Source organism: Leptodactylus fuscus, chromosome 1 (assembly GCF_031893055.1).
Source record: "Leptodactylus fuscus isolate aLepFus1 chromosome 1, aLepFus1.hap2, whole genome shotgun sequence".
NCBI classification, from domain to species: Eukaryota; Metazoa; Chordata; class Amphibia; order Anura; family Leptodactylidae; genus Leptodactylus; species Leptodactylus fuscus.
Genome location: NC_134265.1, coordinates 8,940,481 through 8,957,149, shown reverse-complemented (window position 1 = coordinate 8,957,149; position 16,669 = coordinate 8,940,481). Strand labels below are relative to the sequence as shown.

At 42.1% G+C, this 16,669-nt stretch overlaps 3 protein-coding genes across 3 annotated transcripts in view; 1 reads left to right on the top strand and 2 right to left on the bottom strand.

The window, feature by feature from the left end:
* Positions 1 to 16,669, top strand: part of LOC142191151 (uncharacterized) — a 1,229,165-nt gene that overhangs the window by 810,397 nt on the left and 402,099 nt on the right. The window lies entirely within an intron of this gene.
* LOC142189702 (uncharacterized) overlaps positions 1 to 16,669 on the bottom strand; it is a 152,760-nt gene that overhangs the window by 19,310 nt on the left and 116,781 nt on the right. Inside the window, exon 7 of the mRNA XM_075262247.1 lies at positions 7,279 to 8,330. Coding sequence (XP_075118348.1) covers positions 7,279 to 8,330 — 1,052 coding nt within the window. The remainder of the gene's footprint in view (positions 1 to 7,278; positions 8,331 to 16,669) is intronic.
* On the bottom strand, positions 10,361 to 11,228 carry LOC142190751 (gastrula zinc finger protein XlCGF66.1-like). The gene is made up of 4 exons (XM_075262313.1): positions 11,109 to 11,228; positions 10,799 to 10,978; positions 10,597 to 10,720; positions 10,361 to 10,513 (listed from the first exon to the last, which is right to left on the bottom strand). Exons 1-4 carry the CDS (start codon positions 11,184 to 11,186, stop codon positions 10,416 to 10,418), a joined length of 480 nt encoding a protein of 159 aa, XP_075118414.1. The 5' UTR covers positions 11,187 to 11,228; the 3' UTR covers positions 10,361 to 10,415.

The following is a 16,669-nucleotide window of genomic DNA, read 5'->3' as shown; positions in this document are numbered from 1 at the left end:
CACAGTGAATGTAAAGTTTTGCAGGGTCAGAAACCACCTAGTGACTCTGGCGTTTCCCTCTTTGGCTCAGCTCATCCATGTCAGAGGGAATGATCCGTGACCAGCAAAGTGTCATCCCAATAGGTAATACCTTAGGGACTCTAGGACCCACTTAATGGCTAAGCACTCCCTCTCCACAATGCTATAGTTTTTATTCAAAGTCGTGTAAGCTTTCTACTTCAGTAGTTGACTAGCGTGAAGTCAGGTCTATCCTAAACCGGGTGTTTACTGAGGATCGACTTCAACACCTGGAATGTCATGACACTCGCAGTGTAGGTGCGTGGTTTGAGGAGCACCAGGATGAGTTTACCGTGCTCGATTTGTCAGCAAATTCCACGAACTTGAACCCAATCGAGAATCTATGGGACCATTTCGATCGGGTTGCTCGCACCATGGATGCTCAGCAGTGTAACCTAGCGCAGCTGGACACGGCACTGGAGTCGGCATGGCTCAACATCCCAGTGACCATCATCATAACATCCCCTCTCTTCCTGCACGTCTCGCAGCGGTCCGCTCTGCCAAAGGTGGTTATTCTGAATTTTGACAGGTGGTCACATTAATGTCACTGAACTTTGTATGTCACTTTATATGGCAGTCCTTTGAGACTGTTTGAAAAATATCGCTTCAGACCTGAAATCTTCAAGAAATCTAATACTTTATTCTACTGCAGGAGGGAGAGTACGACACAGTGCACACTCAATGGTACAACAATATTACACCATCTGAGACATACAGGGCCCCGCTCTCCTTTATACATCAAAACCCTCATTTATGACATCACTCTCAATTCCTATTGGTGGAAGCTTACATCAGTTACATATATATATATATATATATATATATATATATATATATATATATATATATATATATATATATATATATACAGCCCTATGAAAAAGTTTGGGCACCCCTATTAATCTTAATCATTTTTAGTTCTAAATATTTTGGTGTTTGCAACAGCCATTTCAGTTTGATATATCTAATAACTGATGGACACAGTAATATTTCAGGATTGAAATGAGGTTTATTGTACTAACAGAAAATGCGCAATATGCATTAAACCAAAATTTGAACGGTGCAAAAATATGGGCACCTCAACAGAAAAGTGACATTAATATTTAGTACATCCTCCTTTTGCAAAGATAACAGCCTCTAGTCGCTTCCTGTAGCTTTTAATCAGTTCCTGGATCCTGGATGAAGGTATTTTGGACCATTTCTTTCTACAAAACAATTCAAGTTCAGTTAAGTTTGATGGTCGCCGAACATGGACAGCCCGCTCTCAAATGATCTGAAAACAAAGATTGTTCAACATAGTTGTTCAGGGGAAGGATACAAAACGTTGTCTCAGAGATTTAACCTGTCAGTTTCCACTGTGAGGAACATAGTAAGGAAATGGAAGAGCACAGGGACAGTTCTTGTTAAGCCCAGAAGTGGCAGGCCAAGAAAAATATCAGAAAGGCAGAGAAGAAGAATGGTGAGAACAGTCAAGGACAATCCACAGACCACCTCCAAAGAGCTGCAGCATCATCTTGCTGCAGATGGTGTCACTGTGCATCAGTCAGCAATACAGCACACTTTGCACAAGGAGAAGCTGTATGGGAGAGTGATGAGAAAGAAGCCGTTTCTGCACGTACGCCACAAATAGTGTTGCCTGAGGTATGCAAAAGCACATTTGGAGAAGCCAACTTCATTTTGGAAACAAAGATTGAGTTGTTTGGTTATAAAAAAAGGCGTTATGCATGGCGTCCAAAAAGAAACAGCATTCCAAGAAAAACACTTGCTACCCACTGTAAAATTTGATGGAGGTTCCATCATGCTTTGGGGCTGTGTGGCCAATGCCGGCACCGGGAATCTTGTTAAAGTTGAGGGTCGCATGGATTCCACTCAGTATCAGAAGATTCTTGAGAATAATGTTCAAGAATCAGTGACGAAGTTGAAGTTACGCCGGGGATGGATATTTCAGCAAGACAATGATCCAAAACACTGCTCCAGATCGACTCAGGCATTCATGCAGAGGAACAATTACAATGTTCTGGAATGGCCATCCCAGTCCCCAGACCTGAATATCATTGAACATCTGTGGGATGATTTGAAGCGGGCTGTCCATGCTTGGCGACCATCTAACTTAACTGAACTTGAATTGTTTGTCCAAAATACCTTTATCCAGGATCCAGGAACTGATTAAAAGCTACAGGAAGCGACTAGAGGCTGTTATCTTTGCAAAAGGAGGATCTACTAAATATTAATGTCACTTTTCTGTTGAGGTGCCCATACTTTTGCACCGGTCAAATTTTGGTTTAATGCATATTGCACATTTTCTGTTAGTACAATAAACCTCATTTCAATCCTGAAATATTACTGTGTCCATCAGTTATTAGATATATCAAACTGAAATGGCTGTTGCAAATACCAAAATATTTAGAACTAAAAATGATTAAGATTAATAGGGGTGCCCAAACTTTTTCATAGGACTATATATATATATATATATATATATATATATATATATATATATATATATATATATATACACATCCCCCTGTCTGTTATATCAACATTCAAGGATGACCTGTGACATGGCTAATGGGCACCTAAAGAATGTCTTACAGGATATATTTCTTATGGTTACAATCACCAGTTAGGAGTATATAGGTATACACGACTTATTCATTACATCATCTATCTCATATGATAATATGGCATCACAAGTGGATATATATATATTTGTTAATAATTCCTCTACAAAACGCTATAACTTACACAACTGATTTTGAGATTGTTTTTTCATGACACATTGTACTTCATGTAACAGGTAAACATTGATCAATATATTTGCATTTATTTCTAATTAAAAAAAAAAAAAAGGAAATTTGGAAAAAAAAAATTAGTAATTTTCAAAATGTGAAATGTTCTGTTTTTCAGACGGATAGTCATATCACACAAATACATGAATAACTTATCTGCCGTATCTCCGATTTATATCGGATCATCTTTTAATCGTCCATTATAAATCTTACAGTTGTAACAGTGATTTTACAGATTTAGAAGAAAATTTGCCAAACTCATTTTTTAGGGACCGCTTCAGGTCTGAAGAGGATTATAATGGTCTATATATTAGAAACCCCCATAAATCACCCCGTTTTCATAACTGCACCCCTCAAATAATTCAAAACAGCATTTGAGAAGTTTGTTAACCCTTTTCATAGGGATTAAATCAATATGGAGGTGAAATTTAGACATTTCATTTCTATCCAATAATACATTCATTTAGCCCTATCATTATCACATTCACAAAGGGTTAAAGGAGAAAATGTATCTCACAGATTGTTATACAATTTCTCGCAAGCACAGAAAGACCCCACATGTAGATGTAACCTAATGTTTGGGCAAACGGCAGCGCAGAAAGGAAGGAGCAACACTGGGGGTATGAAAAGCAGATTTTGCTGGAATAGTTTTCAGGTGCCTTGTCTCATCTGTAGCCCCTAAAGTACCAGTACAAAGGAAACACCCAAAAAGTGACCCCATTTTAGACATTACACCTCTCAAGGAATTTATCAAGGAGTATGATCATTTTGAGCCCAAGAGTGCTTCCCGAAAATAATTTACAAAGTGAAAATGTAATTTTTTAAAGAAGTATGCCATTTCCGTACCCAATATGTTGCACCCAGTTTGTGTCATCAGAGACCTGCACTCCTAAAACTATTACGTGGACTATCCCAGGTAGAAAGAAGTTGTAAACTGCTGGGTGTAAACTGCTGCTTGGGCTCAGAGCAGGGCTCAGAAGGGAAGGAGTTCTGTGCTTTTTAGCTTTTGGGGTACAGATTTACAGGGATATTCTGGATGCCACGTTGTATTTGCAAATTCCGGGAAGTGCCAGTAAATTGGAATTCCCCAAGAAGTGAGCCCATTTTGTAGGGGCAATTTTAGAGTCTCTACAAATGTAACATGGCACACAAAAAAACAAAAATCTAAATCTGCACTCCACAACACTTAGCGCTCCTTGACATCTCTGCCCTGCTGTGTGTCCAAGCGGCAGTTTATGCCACATGTATGTAAACGAGCTGAAGGCTGCTATCCTACAACCTGGGCTTCCATAACACGAGCTCTGCAGTGCCTCAGGCTAATCCCTCCAGGCCACATTGATGACGTCATTCATAGAAGCCCCACCAAGTATTGAGGGCAATTACTGGACAGAATTTTCATTTGCCCAAGATTTCTGTGTTAAATAAATCTTTTACAGTTGGTCTTATATAATATTCTAATTTTCTGAGATAATGGGTTTTGAGTTTTCCTTGGCTGTAAACCATAATCCTCAACATTACCAGAAAGAATTACTTGAAAAAGTTCTCTCTGTTTGTAATGACTCAATATAATATATGGGGGGTCACTTTTTCATTTGAATTAATAAAAAACAACAACAACAACAAAAACCCTTTTGATGATATTATAATTTATTGAGATGCACTTGTAGAACCCGCAGAAACATAAGCACACTTGGAAAACTACACCCCTGAAGGGATTTATCAGGCAGTGTAACCAGCATTTTAAACCCTTGAATGTTGCATTAATTTAATTTCAAGAAATTAATGCGCAATTTATAATGAAAAGTTGATATTGCAAATTTTCCATAGATGAGACATTTCAGTGTCCAATATATTGTGCCCAGCTTATGCCAGCAGAGAGACACGCTCCAAATACTGATAAGTGGGTATCCCAGGCACAACAGTTTTTGCAGCATTTGTCTCTGATACAAGCTGGGCACAACATATTAAACACTGAAATGACGTATTCCTGGAAAAATTGTTGCATCATCTTAAGGGTTAAACAGTAGGGATCGGTGTTATCACTGTCCGCACTGTTGCAACTGGAGCCTGGCTGTCAGATACAGCTGGGCTCCCACGGTGATCCCATGGGCTCTGATTGTGAACTCGCTTGATCACCATCACGTGTAGGAGGGGATGAAGTAACTACCCACATTCTAAAACAAAAAACGAAACCAACCTATTATAATAAATATATAAGTCACTCCAAAAAAGTAAAATAAATATAAATTTATTGACATAAATTACAAAATAGATATCATAAATAGTGATGAGCGAATACGGTTCGATCGAGTAGGTAATCGATCAAATATTACTGTATTCAACATATTCGATTCCGATCGAATATCACGCGGTAAACGCACTAAAAATTGAGGTGTTGGCATCATTTCCTGGGGTGTCATTGTGGACTTGGTGACTCTCCTTAGTCGTATTTGGGTTTCACCTGAAACGAGCATTTTTTCTCCATAGACTATAATGGATTCGATATTCGGTTGAATAGTCAAGTATTGAGGGTCTACTCGACACGGATATCGAATATTTCACTAATTGCTCATCTCTAATCATAAACAAAAGACTACAGCAGAGCAAGATGGAAATGCCAGAACAGACACAAAACCTGCACATGGATGCACGTAAATGCTTGTGCAAAGCCAAGTCACATATACTAGTATATTATGAAGGAAGGCAAGATGACTGTAGCTTACCACATATTATGGCATTCTTCGAGGTGCTAAACCGAGCCTCTGGACCAATGAGGACAACCAACCGTAAAAAATGTGAAAGAGAAGAAACGGTCTGCAACACTCTGGGATCTTCTAAAATTCAATCCTTTAATCCATATTCATTAAAAAGACAGCCCACAAAACAAAAAATAGTGATAGTAGGAAGACACAAAAGTGATTAAAAATGTAGCTAACGCATTTCGGGGTGGAGATCTCCCTTAATCATAGTGTACTGACTACTGGAACCATGTCCGATTAAATAGTCTAACATATCTGATCTGAAATCAGCTGATTCACATTATCATAATTGCCTCAGGTTTGGTTTCCTCTAACGTTGTGTTAATAAAGTTATTTGAAGAAGGAAAAAGGAAGACATTTATTATTTTTAATTGAAGAAAATCTAAACTGATGTATGTGTTGTCTCGTTTTTTCAGTTCTGATGTAGTTAAACCTGCGCTGGTATAGCTTATGGGAAATGATGGGGCTAGGGGGCCACACGGTGGCTCAGTGGTTAGCACTGCAGCCTTGCAGCGCTGGAGTCCTGGTGTTCAAATCCCGCCAAGGACAAAAAACCATCTGCAACCATCTGAGTTTGTATGTTCTCCCCGTGTTTGCATGGATTTCCATCCCATATTCCAAAAAAGACATACTGATAGGGAAAAATGTACATTGTGAGCTCTATGTGGGGCTCACAATCTACATTTAAAAAAAAAATAAAAAAAAATAAAAAAAAAATAAAAAAAAATGATGGGGCTAAATTTACGAATGAACCTCCTCCGATCGCTAGATTTCATTGCTGAGTTTCTAAGTAAGCTCTGCTTGACACCTCCTATTTGGTCACGTGATAAAAACGACCAATCCCATTTTACACATGGACTTAAGTGTGGCTGAAAATAGCAATGGGTCCTATATGGACCCACCCTCCATATCACGTGATAACAGGTGACCAATGATACTGCAGTGTTTATGAAGCTAGTTTTGATGCAGGTCACGTATCTGCTCAAACCAATAGGATAGTGTACATGTATATATGCTACAGACTACACGCCGTGTATAATCCAGAACTACCTAGAACTGCCTGCAATCCCTACCCCGAAGGTGCCGGTTGGTATGGCGACTGCTCTGAAGCAGAGTGGCACCATTATAGTTACAGACCCGGCATCCAGATACTGGGGCGGGTGCTGGGCCGCAGCATCGCCACGCTCATAGCATAGCGATGCTGTTCATTTAAAACTGCAGAAGTACTTACGGTACTTCTGCTATCAGGCCCGGAACACAGATACACGCCGGATACGGACCTGAGCTTATGTGGCTACGTCACCCAGCGTGTGATGGAGTGGGAGGCGGGGTCTGCATTCTGGGCATGCTAGCCATAAGTATTTCTGCAGTTTGAAATGAGCAGCATGCTGTGGCCCGGCATGACATGATTGTAGACAAATCAGCCCAGGGACACCAGGAGCCACCTCTACACGTTTCGCCTAGCAAGGCTTCCTCAGGAGGTATGACTACCCACATTCTCCCTCATACACGTACACGAGAATGTATGTAGGGGTTAAAGTAAAATAAATAACCTAAAAAAACAAAAAATATAAAAAATTTTCTTAATACTTAGACGGGTCAATGACTTAAGGTTGAACATCCATTTACAATCTACTTCTCCCCTGTGTGACTCCTTTGATGGTAAATAAGACTTGATCTATTACTAAAACATTTCCCACATTCTGGGCATGAATATGGCTTTTCCCCTGTGTGAGTTCTTTGATGTTGAACAAGACTTGATTTCTGAGTAAAACATTTCCCACATTCTGGGCATGAATATGGCTTCTCTCCTTTGTGAATCCTTTGATGTCGAACTAGAGTTGATTTCTTAGTAAAACATTTCCCACATTCTGGGCATGCATATGGTTTCTTTCCTTTGTGAATCTTTTGATGTTGAACTAGAGATGATTTCTGAGTAAAACATTTCCCACATTCTGGGCATGAATATGGCTTCTCCCCTGTGTGTAATGTTAGATGTTCAACAAGACTTGATTTCCTAGTAAAACAATTCCCACATTCTGAGCATGAAAATAGCTTCTCCCCTGTGTGTAATGTTAGATGTTCAACAAGAAGTGATTTCCTAGTAAAACATTTCCCACATTCTGGGCATGAAAATGGCTTCTCCCCTGTGTGAGTTCTTTGATGTACAAAAAGTTGTGATTTCTGTTTAAAACATTTCCCACATTCTGGGCATGAATATGGCTTCTCCCCTGTGTGAGTTCTTTGATGTCCAAAAAGATGTGATTTCTGTGTAAAACATTTCCCACATTCTGGGCATGAATATGGCTTCTCCCCTGTGTGTAATTTTTGATGTACAATAAGACTTGATTTCTGAATAAAACATTTCCCACATTCAGAGCATGAATATGGCTTCTCTCCTGTGTGAATCATTTGATGTTCAATAAGATTTGATTTCTGCACAAAACATTTCCCACATTCTGGGCATGAATATGGCTTCTCCCCTGTGTGAATTCTTTGATGTCCAAAAAGATGTGATTTCTGTGTAAAACATTTCCCACATTCTGGGCATGAATATGGCTTCTCCCCTGTGTGTAATTTTTGATGTACAATAAGACTTGATTTCTGAATAAAACATTTCCCACATTCAGAGCATGAATATGGCTTCTCTCCTGTGTGAATCATTTGATGTTCAATAAGATTTGATTTCTGCACAAAACATTTCCCACATTCTGGGCATGAATACGTCTTTTTCCCTGTGTGAGTTCTCTGATGTTTAGCACCCCTTCTGCATCTTTCATTTTGCTTAACAGACTGTGATGAATTAGGAAAAAGATCTTTCTTCTGAAGGGCTGAGGGTATATCTGGGGTAATCACATGTTCTTCATGATCCTCTGCTTTATAATCTGTAGATATCAGATGTCCCTCTGAGCTCCTGGTACAGTCATCTGATAAGAAGAAATCTGATATTACTATTATTGAATAATATAACCTTATAAGTATATTCCCCACTGAGCTGCCGCTGCCTGAGACGCTTCAGACCGTGTGAAGAAGTGAAGTCAGTGGCACAGGCAGCAAACGACGGCAGCACGGCCTACTTCATTAGTATTCACTGTGCTGAGACGGAGGTCAGTGATAGTGAATAGTAATGAAGCGGGGCAGGAGACGCCACCACTGCTCTAGGTCACTGTAGAGGTGAACACAATCCATGGCCGCTTAAATATGGCCACTTATGTGGAATAATACTGTAGGATGCCATAAATCTTACTGTATTACACCCCATACCCACAATAGAATCCAAACCACATCTGCTGGATTTCCCAGCCTGAACTCACCGCGGATCTGCTGTCCCATACAGTATGTAGTAGGGTCTGTGGAGTCACAAGGAAGCAGGGACTCCTAGCGTCATAGATCACTAAGATACGGGGAGTCCTGGTGTGTGGACAGAGTTTGGGCTGGGAAATGTGACTGATGTACAGACCAGATTTTCTAGTCCGGATTCCATAGTGTGATTGGGGTCTAAGGTGAGGTTTACACAGTGACATTTGTAGAAGCTGCTTCAGGAATTCAGAAGAGGAATTTTCCCGCTTTACCAAATCAGCCCCCGAATCTCCATCAGATTCCTTACTGGCCAGGCCGGATTTTCCACCTCCCATTTATTTCCATAGAGCTCTGAGGTGGAATCTGCCTGAAGATCGAGCAGGAGGATTATTTTTCCGCTACCTGAAATAATCTGCTATATAATTCTGGTAAATTCTTTCCCTTCACGAGGACTGACAGCCGGTGAGGAAGAAATTTGCCTCGTTCACATCGATGTCAAGTCCATATTCCTGCTGTACGTTCTATTCTATACTACAGTTATTACCCCCTATAGCGGTATCACATTTATATTCAGGTATTATTAGTATTTTACCTGAATCGGGGAACAACAAATAGTCTAAACCAGGGATGGGCAATTGATTTTCCCATAGGGGCCACATGAGAAATTGTAACGGTTCTAGAGGGCCATGCGAGTCGTGGCAAATGTAGCTCCACCCACTTCTCTGCTGACTCTGCCCATTCTCAATCATTTTTCCATGTGCCCCACAAAGTAAAATCCTCCTACAGTCACCCTAACATTATACACCCCCACATTATAACGTTTTCCTCCAAATGTCCCACAGTATTAAGTCCCTCTCCTGGTGCCCCAGTATAAACCAGCAGAAACTAGAGGGGACATTAAACTGGGGGCAACTAGAGGCAGACATGTCCCCCTCCAGCTACCCCCCATGGTTTAATATCCTCCTCCAGCAGCCCCTGTTTAATGTCACCCTCCATCTGCCCTCTAGTTTAATGCCCCCCCCTACATGTGCTCCTAGTTCCTCCCTCTTGCTCACACATGTTGTCTCTTCTCTCTTTATCATCCAGCAGCCCCCATGTCTGGTCTAAACAATGTCTGAATAGAATCAGTGAGCCTTCTGTGCTTTATATAGTGGTGACTCCTCACCTGGGCGGTTCCCTGTAGGAATGTCCTCCTCACACTCCTCATCACCACTCACATAGGGCTCTTCCTGTATTCTCATAGATATAGCATTCATGTCGCTCACATCTTTATCCTGATGGAAAATCTGTGAAACAAATAATGTAAAAGTCACTGGACAAATGGGGAAGTCACAGAGAATGTTCTAGATCATTAATCCGCATGAAGATGAAAGATGTCCTGACAGTAGCTGCAGGTCTGTGAGAAGCCGGATAAACATATTAGATGGCGGCTCAATGACACCGCCCATGTATATAACCATATAATACTGCTGGATACAACAAGACTGACCACAAGGACGTCACAGCCCGTCTACACATCATAGGGAATATCTCCATCTACCTGATCATCATCCTGTGGAAGAAGAGGACTGGGACATCTCTCCGGTGTTGTCCTCTTACTGGATCTACCTGTAGGAAACACAGACAGGGACTGAATTCATTCTGTACATACAAATAATGGAAGTCCATGTGTATATAGTCATGTCTATTACCTGCTGATGTGAGGGGCTGGTGGTCCTCCATCATCACCTCCTTGTACAGATCCTTGTGTCCTTCTAAATACTCCCACTCCTCCATGGAGAAATAGACAGCGACATCCTGACACCTTATAGGAACCTGACAACACAATGATACAGTCATCACCCCGACCCCTCCAGTTACTGTATAATGTCCCAGCATTCCCAGCAGTGTCACCTCTCCAGTCAGCAGCTCCAGCATCTTGTTGGTGAGTTCTAGGATCTTCTGTCCATTGATCTCCTCCTGTATCAGGGGGTGAGGTGGAGGCCCCGGGATTGGGTTTAGGGTTCCTCCATATCCTTCATACACAGGAGACTGACAGCGCCCACTAGAGGTCTTCTTCACTATTGTGTAAGCCTGGTTATGGGGAGACACATTAATAAATCTCACTACATACATGTCCAGAGTCCATCACCTCTCCAGTCATATCATCTGTTATTACTATAGATAAGAATGATGTCATGATGACATCATCAGAATCTCTCACCTCTCCAGTAAGCTGGTAGATGATCTCTAGGGTGAGATTTAATAGACTTTCCGCCATCTTGTTCCTGTCTCTTTCCATCCTTGATGGATCAATCAGGAATATTCTCTTCTATAGAAGATACTGAGAGAATTCTATATTGTAGGAACCTGAATGGAGAGAAGATGAGACAATGTAATCCCTACACGGAATCCCATGGAATAAATAGAAGAGTTGAGTCCCATTATTATCACCACCTCCTACTTCTAACGTCGGCAGCGTGTAGCTCAGGAAGGAAGTGACTTGTTGTGGGCCGGCTTGGTGGGTATATAAGGTGTGTGATAGGCTGAACAGAATCTCATTGGGAGTATTTGACCAGCCTCAAGCGTACTGGCTGAGGGGTGTTCAGTGCTGCCCGGGGTGTTGCAACCCAAATTAGATCTGGAAGAAGCAAAACCTGATGCCGAACAGCCCAGGAGTCTCCAGCAGTTCTAGTAGAATGAGCCGCGCTACCCACTAAGGAGGGGAAGAAACCCTCAAGAAGGTGAGGAAGAGTCCAAAGATACGGAGCTGACACTTGTAAAGATGACACTGACTTTCCCTGCAACTATTTACAGGATATCAATGCTACATGAATTGAGAATAGAAATGGGAATTAGCACATAAAAATACTTTTATTATTACGTTTAAAATCGGCGCAAGTGATATTCTTGCTGATAGGGAAGGACCATAAAGAGGTTATCCATTAACCCTTTATTAAGTTGAGTGTGGTAACGTGAATTTGGATTTCTAGGCCCCTCGATACTTGGGCTAAAATCCCTAGACTAGGTCTCTAATTGTAGAGAACACAGGTCTTGCACACATACTTGGGGTATAAGTATTGACCACACCCTCAGGGGTTAACTGACATGCAATAGTCTGTCTCCTCTAGTCAGTAAGTCTGAATAGTTCCCTATAAATGTATATAGGTGAGTGAACAAAGGCAGTATATGTAAGCCGCTCAGAAAGTATCTCCCCTTAATCAAAATATGCTCCTTCACTTTCGCAGGAATAAAGCTAATAACATTACTAGTTAGGCATAAGCATCAGAGTAGCTTCTGAGACCCCAATAGTTTAATTTGCTGGGTTTCGCTACGCACAGCCTTATCTCTCACAGATTAGGCATAGATACAGAGACCCTAATGATAAAGTTGTTGGGGCTCGCTACAAATAGCCTCTCGACGCGTTTCATAAATTTCATTAGGAGAGTGATAGCATATGACAAGCCTAAGCGATGAAGATTGCAGTTCCTGGCGCCCTGATGGTGGACACCAGTACTGTCAGGATGATGGACGCCGAAGCTCAGTGCTCAGCCATTTATATAGACTGCCTATGGACCCTGGAACCGCCCACATTAAAGTGTCATAGAAGTTCTGCAAATAGGAAAGCCAGACACACCCCCTCACCACGGAGGCTCGTCTATAGTGGGTGGAGACCCAGAGGTCCATCTAATGTAGCGCTGATTACAGTAAGTGTATAGACAAAGCCAAGCGACACAAAGATGGAATATACTAGTGTGGGATCTATAAACCCGGTCCACTGTGGATTTTATAGCATTAAATATGACAATGATATCTAGTTACTCTAGACGAAGGTCCTCCAATATCAATATTAAATTACATCAGGGTAGGTATCTAGTTGCGATAATCTGAATACATTAAAGCAGTGGCGTAACTACCGTGGTAGCAGCTGCCACAGGGCGCAGGACATTAGGGACCTGGCGACAGCCGCTACCGCTGCATTTTTTTTTTTTAATAGGCCACTGGGGCCACTCCAGCCGATAACGTGCCCTACTTACTTACCGATCCTGGCCTCGGACCCCCGAGTATAACAATTGGAGGCCCGGAAGGGGTAAGGAACATAAAAAACTGTGTTACTTACCTCTCCAGGCTCCGGGCCTACTTCAACCTACTTGCGTGACATCATATGACCCGCGACGCAGGCCCCCGGCCACATGACGTCCAGGAAGATGGCCGACAGCGATGGAGAAATCAGCAAAGCCGGGAGATAGTAAGTAATAGTAGTTTTTTAGGTTTGTATCCCTCCAGGTCTTCGATTATTATACTCTGGGGTCTGAAAAGACCCCAGAGTATAATAATTGTTCATAGGTGTCCACTATGGGACATAATACTGTGAACTGGGGCCACTATGGGACATAATACTGTGTACTGGGGCCACTATGGGACATAATACTGTGTACTGGGGCCACTATGGGACATAATACTGTGTACTGGGGCCACTATGGGACATAATACTGTATGCAGGGGCCACTATGGGGCATAATACTGTGTACTGGGGCACTATGGGCATAATACTGTGTGCAGGGGCCACTATGGGACATAATACTCTGTACTGGGGCCAGTATGGGGACATAATACTGTGTACTGGAGCCACTATGGGGACATAATACTGTGTACTGGGGTCAGTATGGGGAAATAATACTGGGTACTGGGGCCACTATGGGGCATAATACTGTGTGCAGGGGCCACTATGGGGCATAATACTGTGTGCAGGGGCCACTATGGGGCATTATAGTATGTGCAGGGGCCAATATGGGGCATCATAGTGTGCGCAGAAATGCGCGCGGGGGGTGGGGGTGGTAGGGGTCAGTTGGTCGAGGTCTTCAGCGTCGGTCGGGGGGCCCCATGTCAAGAGTTTGCCACGGGGCCCCCTAGTTCCTCGTTATGCCACTGCATCAAAGTAAGTGTGTAGTTGCGATAGTTACCGATGTAATAAATGCACACAAATTAAGTTAATGAACCTCACACTATAGCTCAAATATCACATAAAGTGACATGATACATATCAAACCATGACTGCAGCAATATTCCTTTGATGGAAAGCAAAACATGGTATAAAAAAGCATCAATGATGCAAAAACTGCTTATAGTGTGAATAAGGTCCTAAAGGGAAAAAGTGTCAATATGGAGAAACTTCACTAGAGGCCTAGACGCTTTACATGAAATGCAGCGAAACGAACCAAAGGGGATATTTTTCCCAAGCCTGGTGGTCATTGTCTTAGATGGTTTCAAATGGCTGTGGGTGAGAAGATCTCTTAAGTTTTTCCCCCTCTTAAAAGTGATACTAGCAGTCTCACTGACCAAAGATCTCACATCAGGATCAAGTGTCAAAATTTCCCAATAACGCCTAAGTACATTCATGATGTTCCTATGTCCCCTGTCATAGTTGCCTATTAGGTGTATAGTCTGATCAGAAACTCTTTGTTCTGTAGGTGTTAATAACGTAGTCCTATCACTCGCTGCTGCAAAATGTTTGGCCTCATGTAATAAAGACATTGGATAGCCTCGCTGGCTAAACCTGCCTTCCATTTCATTAGACTTAGTGTGGAACTCCCTTAGGTCCGAGCAGTTTCTGTGCACCCGCAGAAACTGACCCATTGGGATACCCCTCCCCAGGGGGGCCAGGTGGTAACTGTCCCATTTGAGGAGGCTATTGATTTGCGGAAAAGGGTAGTACTGATTTTGCCATCATGGTCAAGAGAGATGGTGACATCCAGGAAAGTAATACTTTATGGATTGATGGAGGCTGTAAATCTCATGTTAATATTATTGTCGTTTATAGCCTCAACAAACGACCAAAAATCTGAAACCATACCAGTCCATAAAATAAGGATGTCATCTATATACCTTAACCAAAGAGAGATGGATTGAGTCCATTCCTCGAATCGTTCAGTAAACACCAGGCGCTCCTCTCACCAGCCAAGAAATAGATTTGCGTACGTAGGCGCGGCGGAACTGCCCATAGCAGCTGATGGAAAAAGCGCTTGTCAAACGTGAAGATGTTCCTAGTTAGAACGAAATCAAGGAGTTCTAAGATGACCTCATTGTGTGCCGCCACCTGGACCCTCTTGCTCTGCAGATAGTATCTTGCTACTCCACATTCCTTATCATGGGGCATTGAGCTATAAAGAGTAGACATGAGCGAACAGTAAAATATTCAATATTCTTTATTCGTTTCGAATAGCATCTCAATATTCGACTATTCGATTGAAAATCAAACCTCATTATAGTCTATGGGGGAAAATGCTTTGTTTCAGGGAATCCCACCATTCGACTCAGGAGGGTCACCAAGTCCACTATCACACCTCAGCAAATGATGCCAACACCCTGGAATGCAACTGGGACAGTAAGGGAAGCATGTCTGGGGGCATCTAACAAGTCCAAGTCACTGTTTTACTCCAACATCACAGCCTCAAAAAAACCTCTATCAAAGTGGGAAAATACCTGGAAACCTTCTTTCTTCCCCAAATGGATGGACAGAAACCCCAATTTAAGCTAAACAAACATTAACAAGCACTCCTTTAAATCACGTTGCCCATGACAACAACAGATGGAATAGGCAATGGGAAAGCCAACAGTACCCACCCTGACCTGTCATTGTGCATGTGTGTGATGGGGTAAGACCTTCCTAAATTCACTTTTATGGCCCTTAACGTGACCCCTTCCAAATTAATTTACAGGCCCTTAAGCTGAGCTACCAGCAGAGATTGAGGCCCTTCAGGTGACTTCAGCCTCTACCTGCAGAGTTTTAGGCCCTTTGGGTGAGTAGAGTCTTGCACCAGCAGAGTGTTAGCCCCTTTAAAACTCTTTGCCCCTAAAACAGTGGTTCCCGAACCATCACTCTCATTGTGTTGGATTGATGCAGTGGATTGGACTGAGGACCCAGACATTGACCTTGATTTGGATTGTGAAATTGATAACATTTTGGCATCAAGTCCTGGGGGTAACTTTTATTTAGAGGACCGCAAAGGTGGAGAATTGGCTGAAACCACTACTAGCAGTAATGGTCCTCTAATATGGGACTCTACATTACCTCTACAGGGTTCTGAATAGGTGTTAATAGTCCAAACAACATGCTCTAGTACTTTAGCTGTAGATCAGAAACCACTTTTCCTTCCAACACCAAATTTAACCAAGCTTCATCATCATCATCATCATCATCATCCTGCTGAGATTATTATTATTATTATTGTTTATTTATATACCACCATTAATTCCATAGTGCTTTACATTTGGGGGTTACATACAATACACAAAATATACAGGTACATATCATACTAACAGTGATCGACTGGCACAGTGGGGTAGAGGGCCCTGCCCGCGAGGGCTTACAATCTATGAGATGGAGCCACTAAAGGAAACCTTGCCTTCCAAGGCCTGTCCTAGAGCTGCGACTGAGCCAAATCTAAACACAGAGTCCTTTGGAACTGAACAAAATTCAAAGTGTCAAAAGTAATGGGATCCAGAATGAGGAGTTCATCACAAGGCTGACAGACCCAACTCCACATGCTGCAGCACAAGCAACCAGCAGTCAGACTAAGATTGTTTCTTCTTCAAGTAAGACACAAGATTCTTTGGAACCAGAAGAGGAAAACCCAGTGACTGCCATTGCAGCAGTGCCTAGGCCATCTTTCAGAGCAGATCATTCAGAGATTGAATTGGCGAAAAATAAGAACATTTATTGTGATCGAGTCTTCATGCATATTAGTGAGCATGGACAACCTAACGTACAAGTTCCTCATGCTG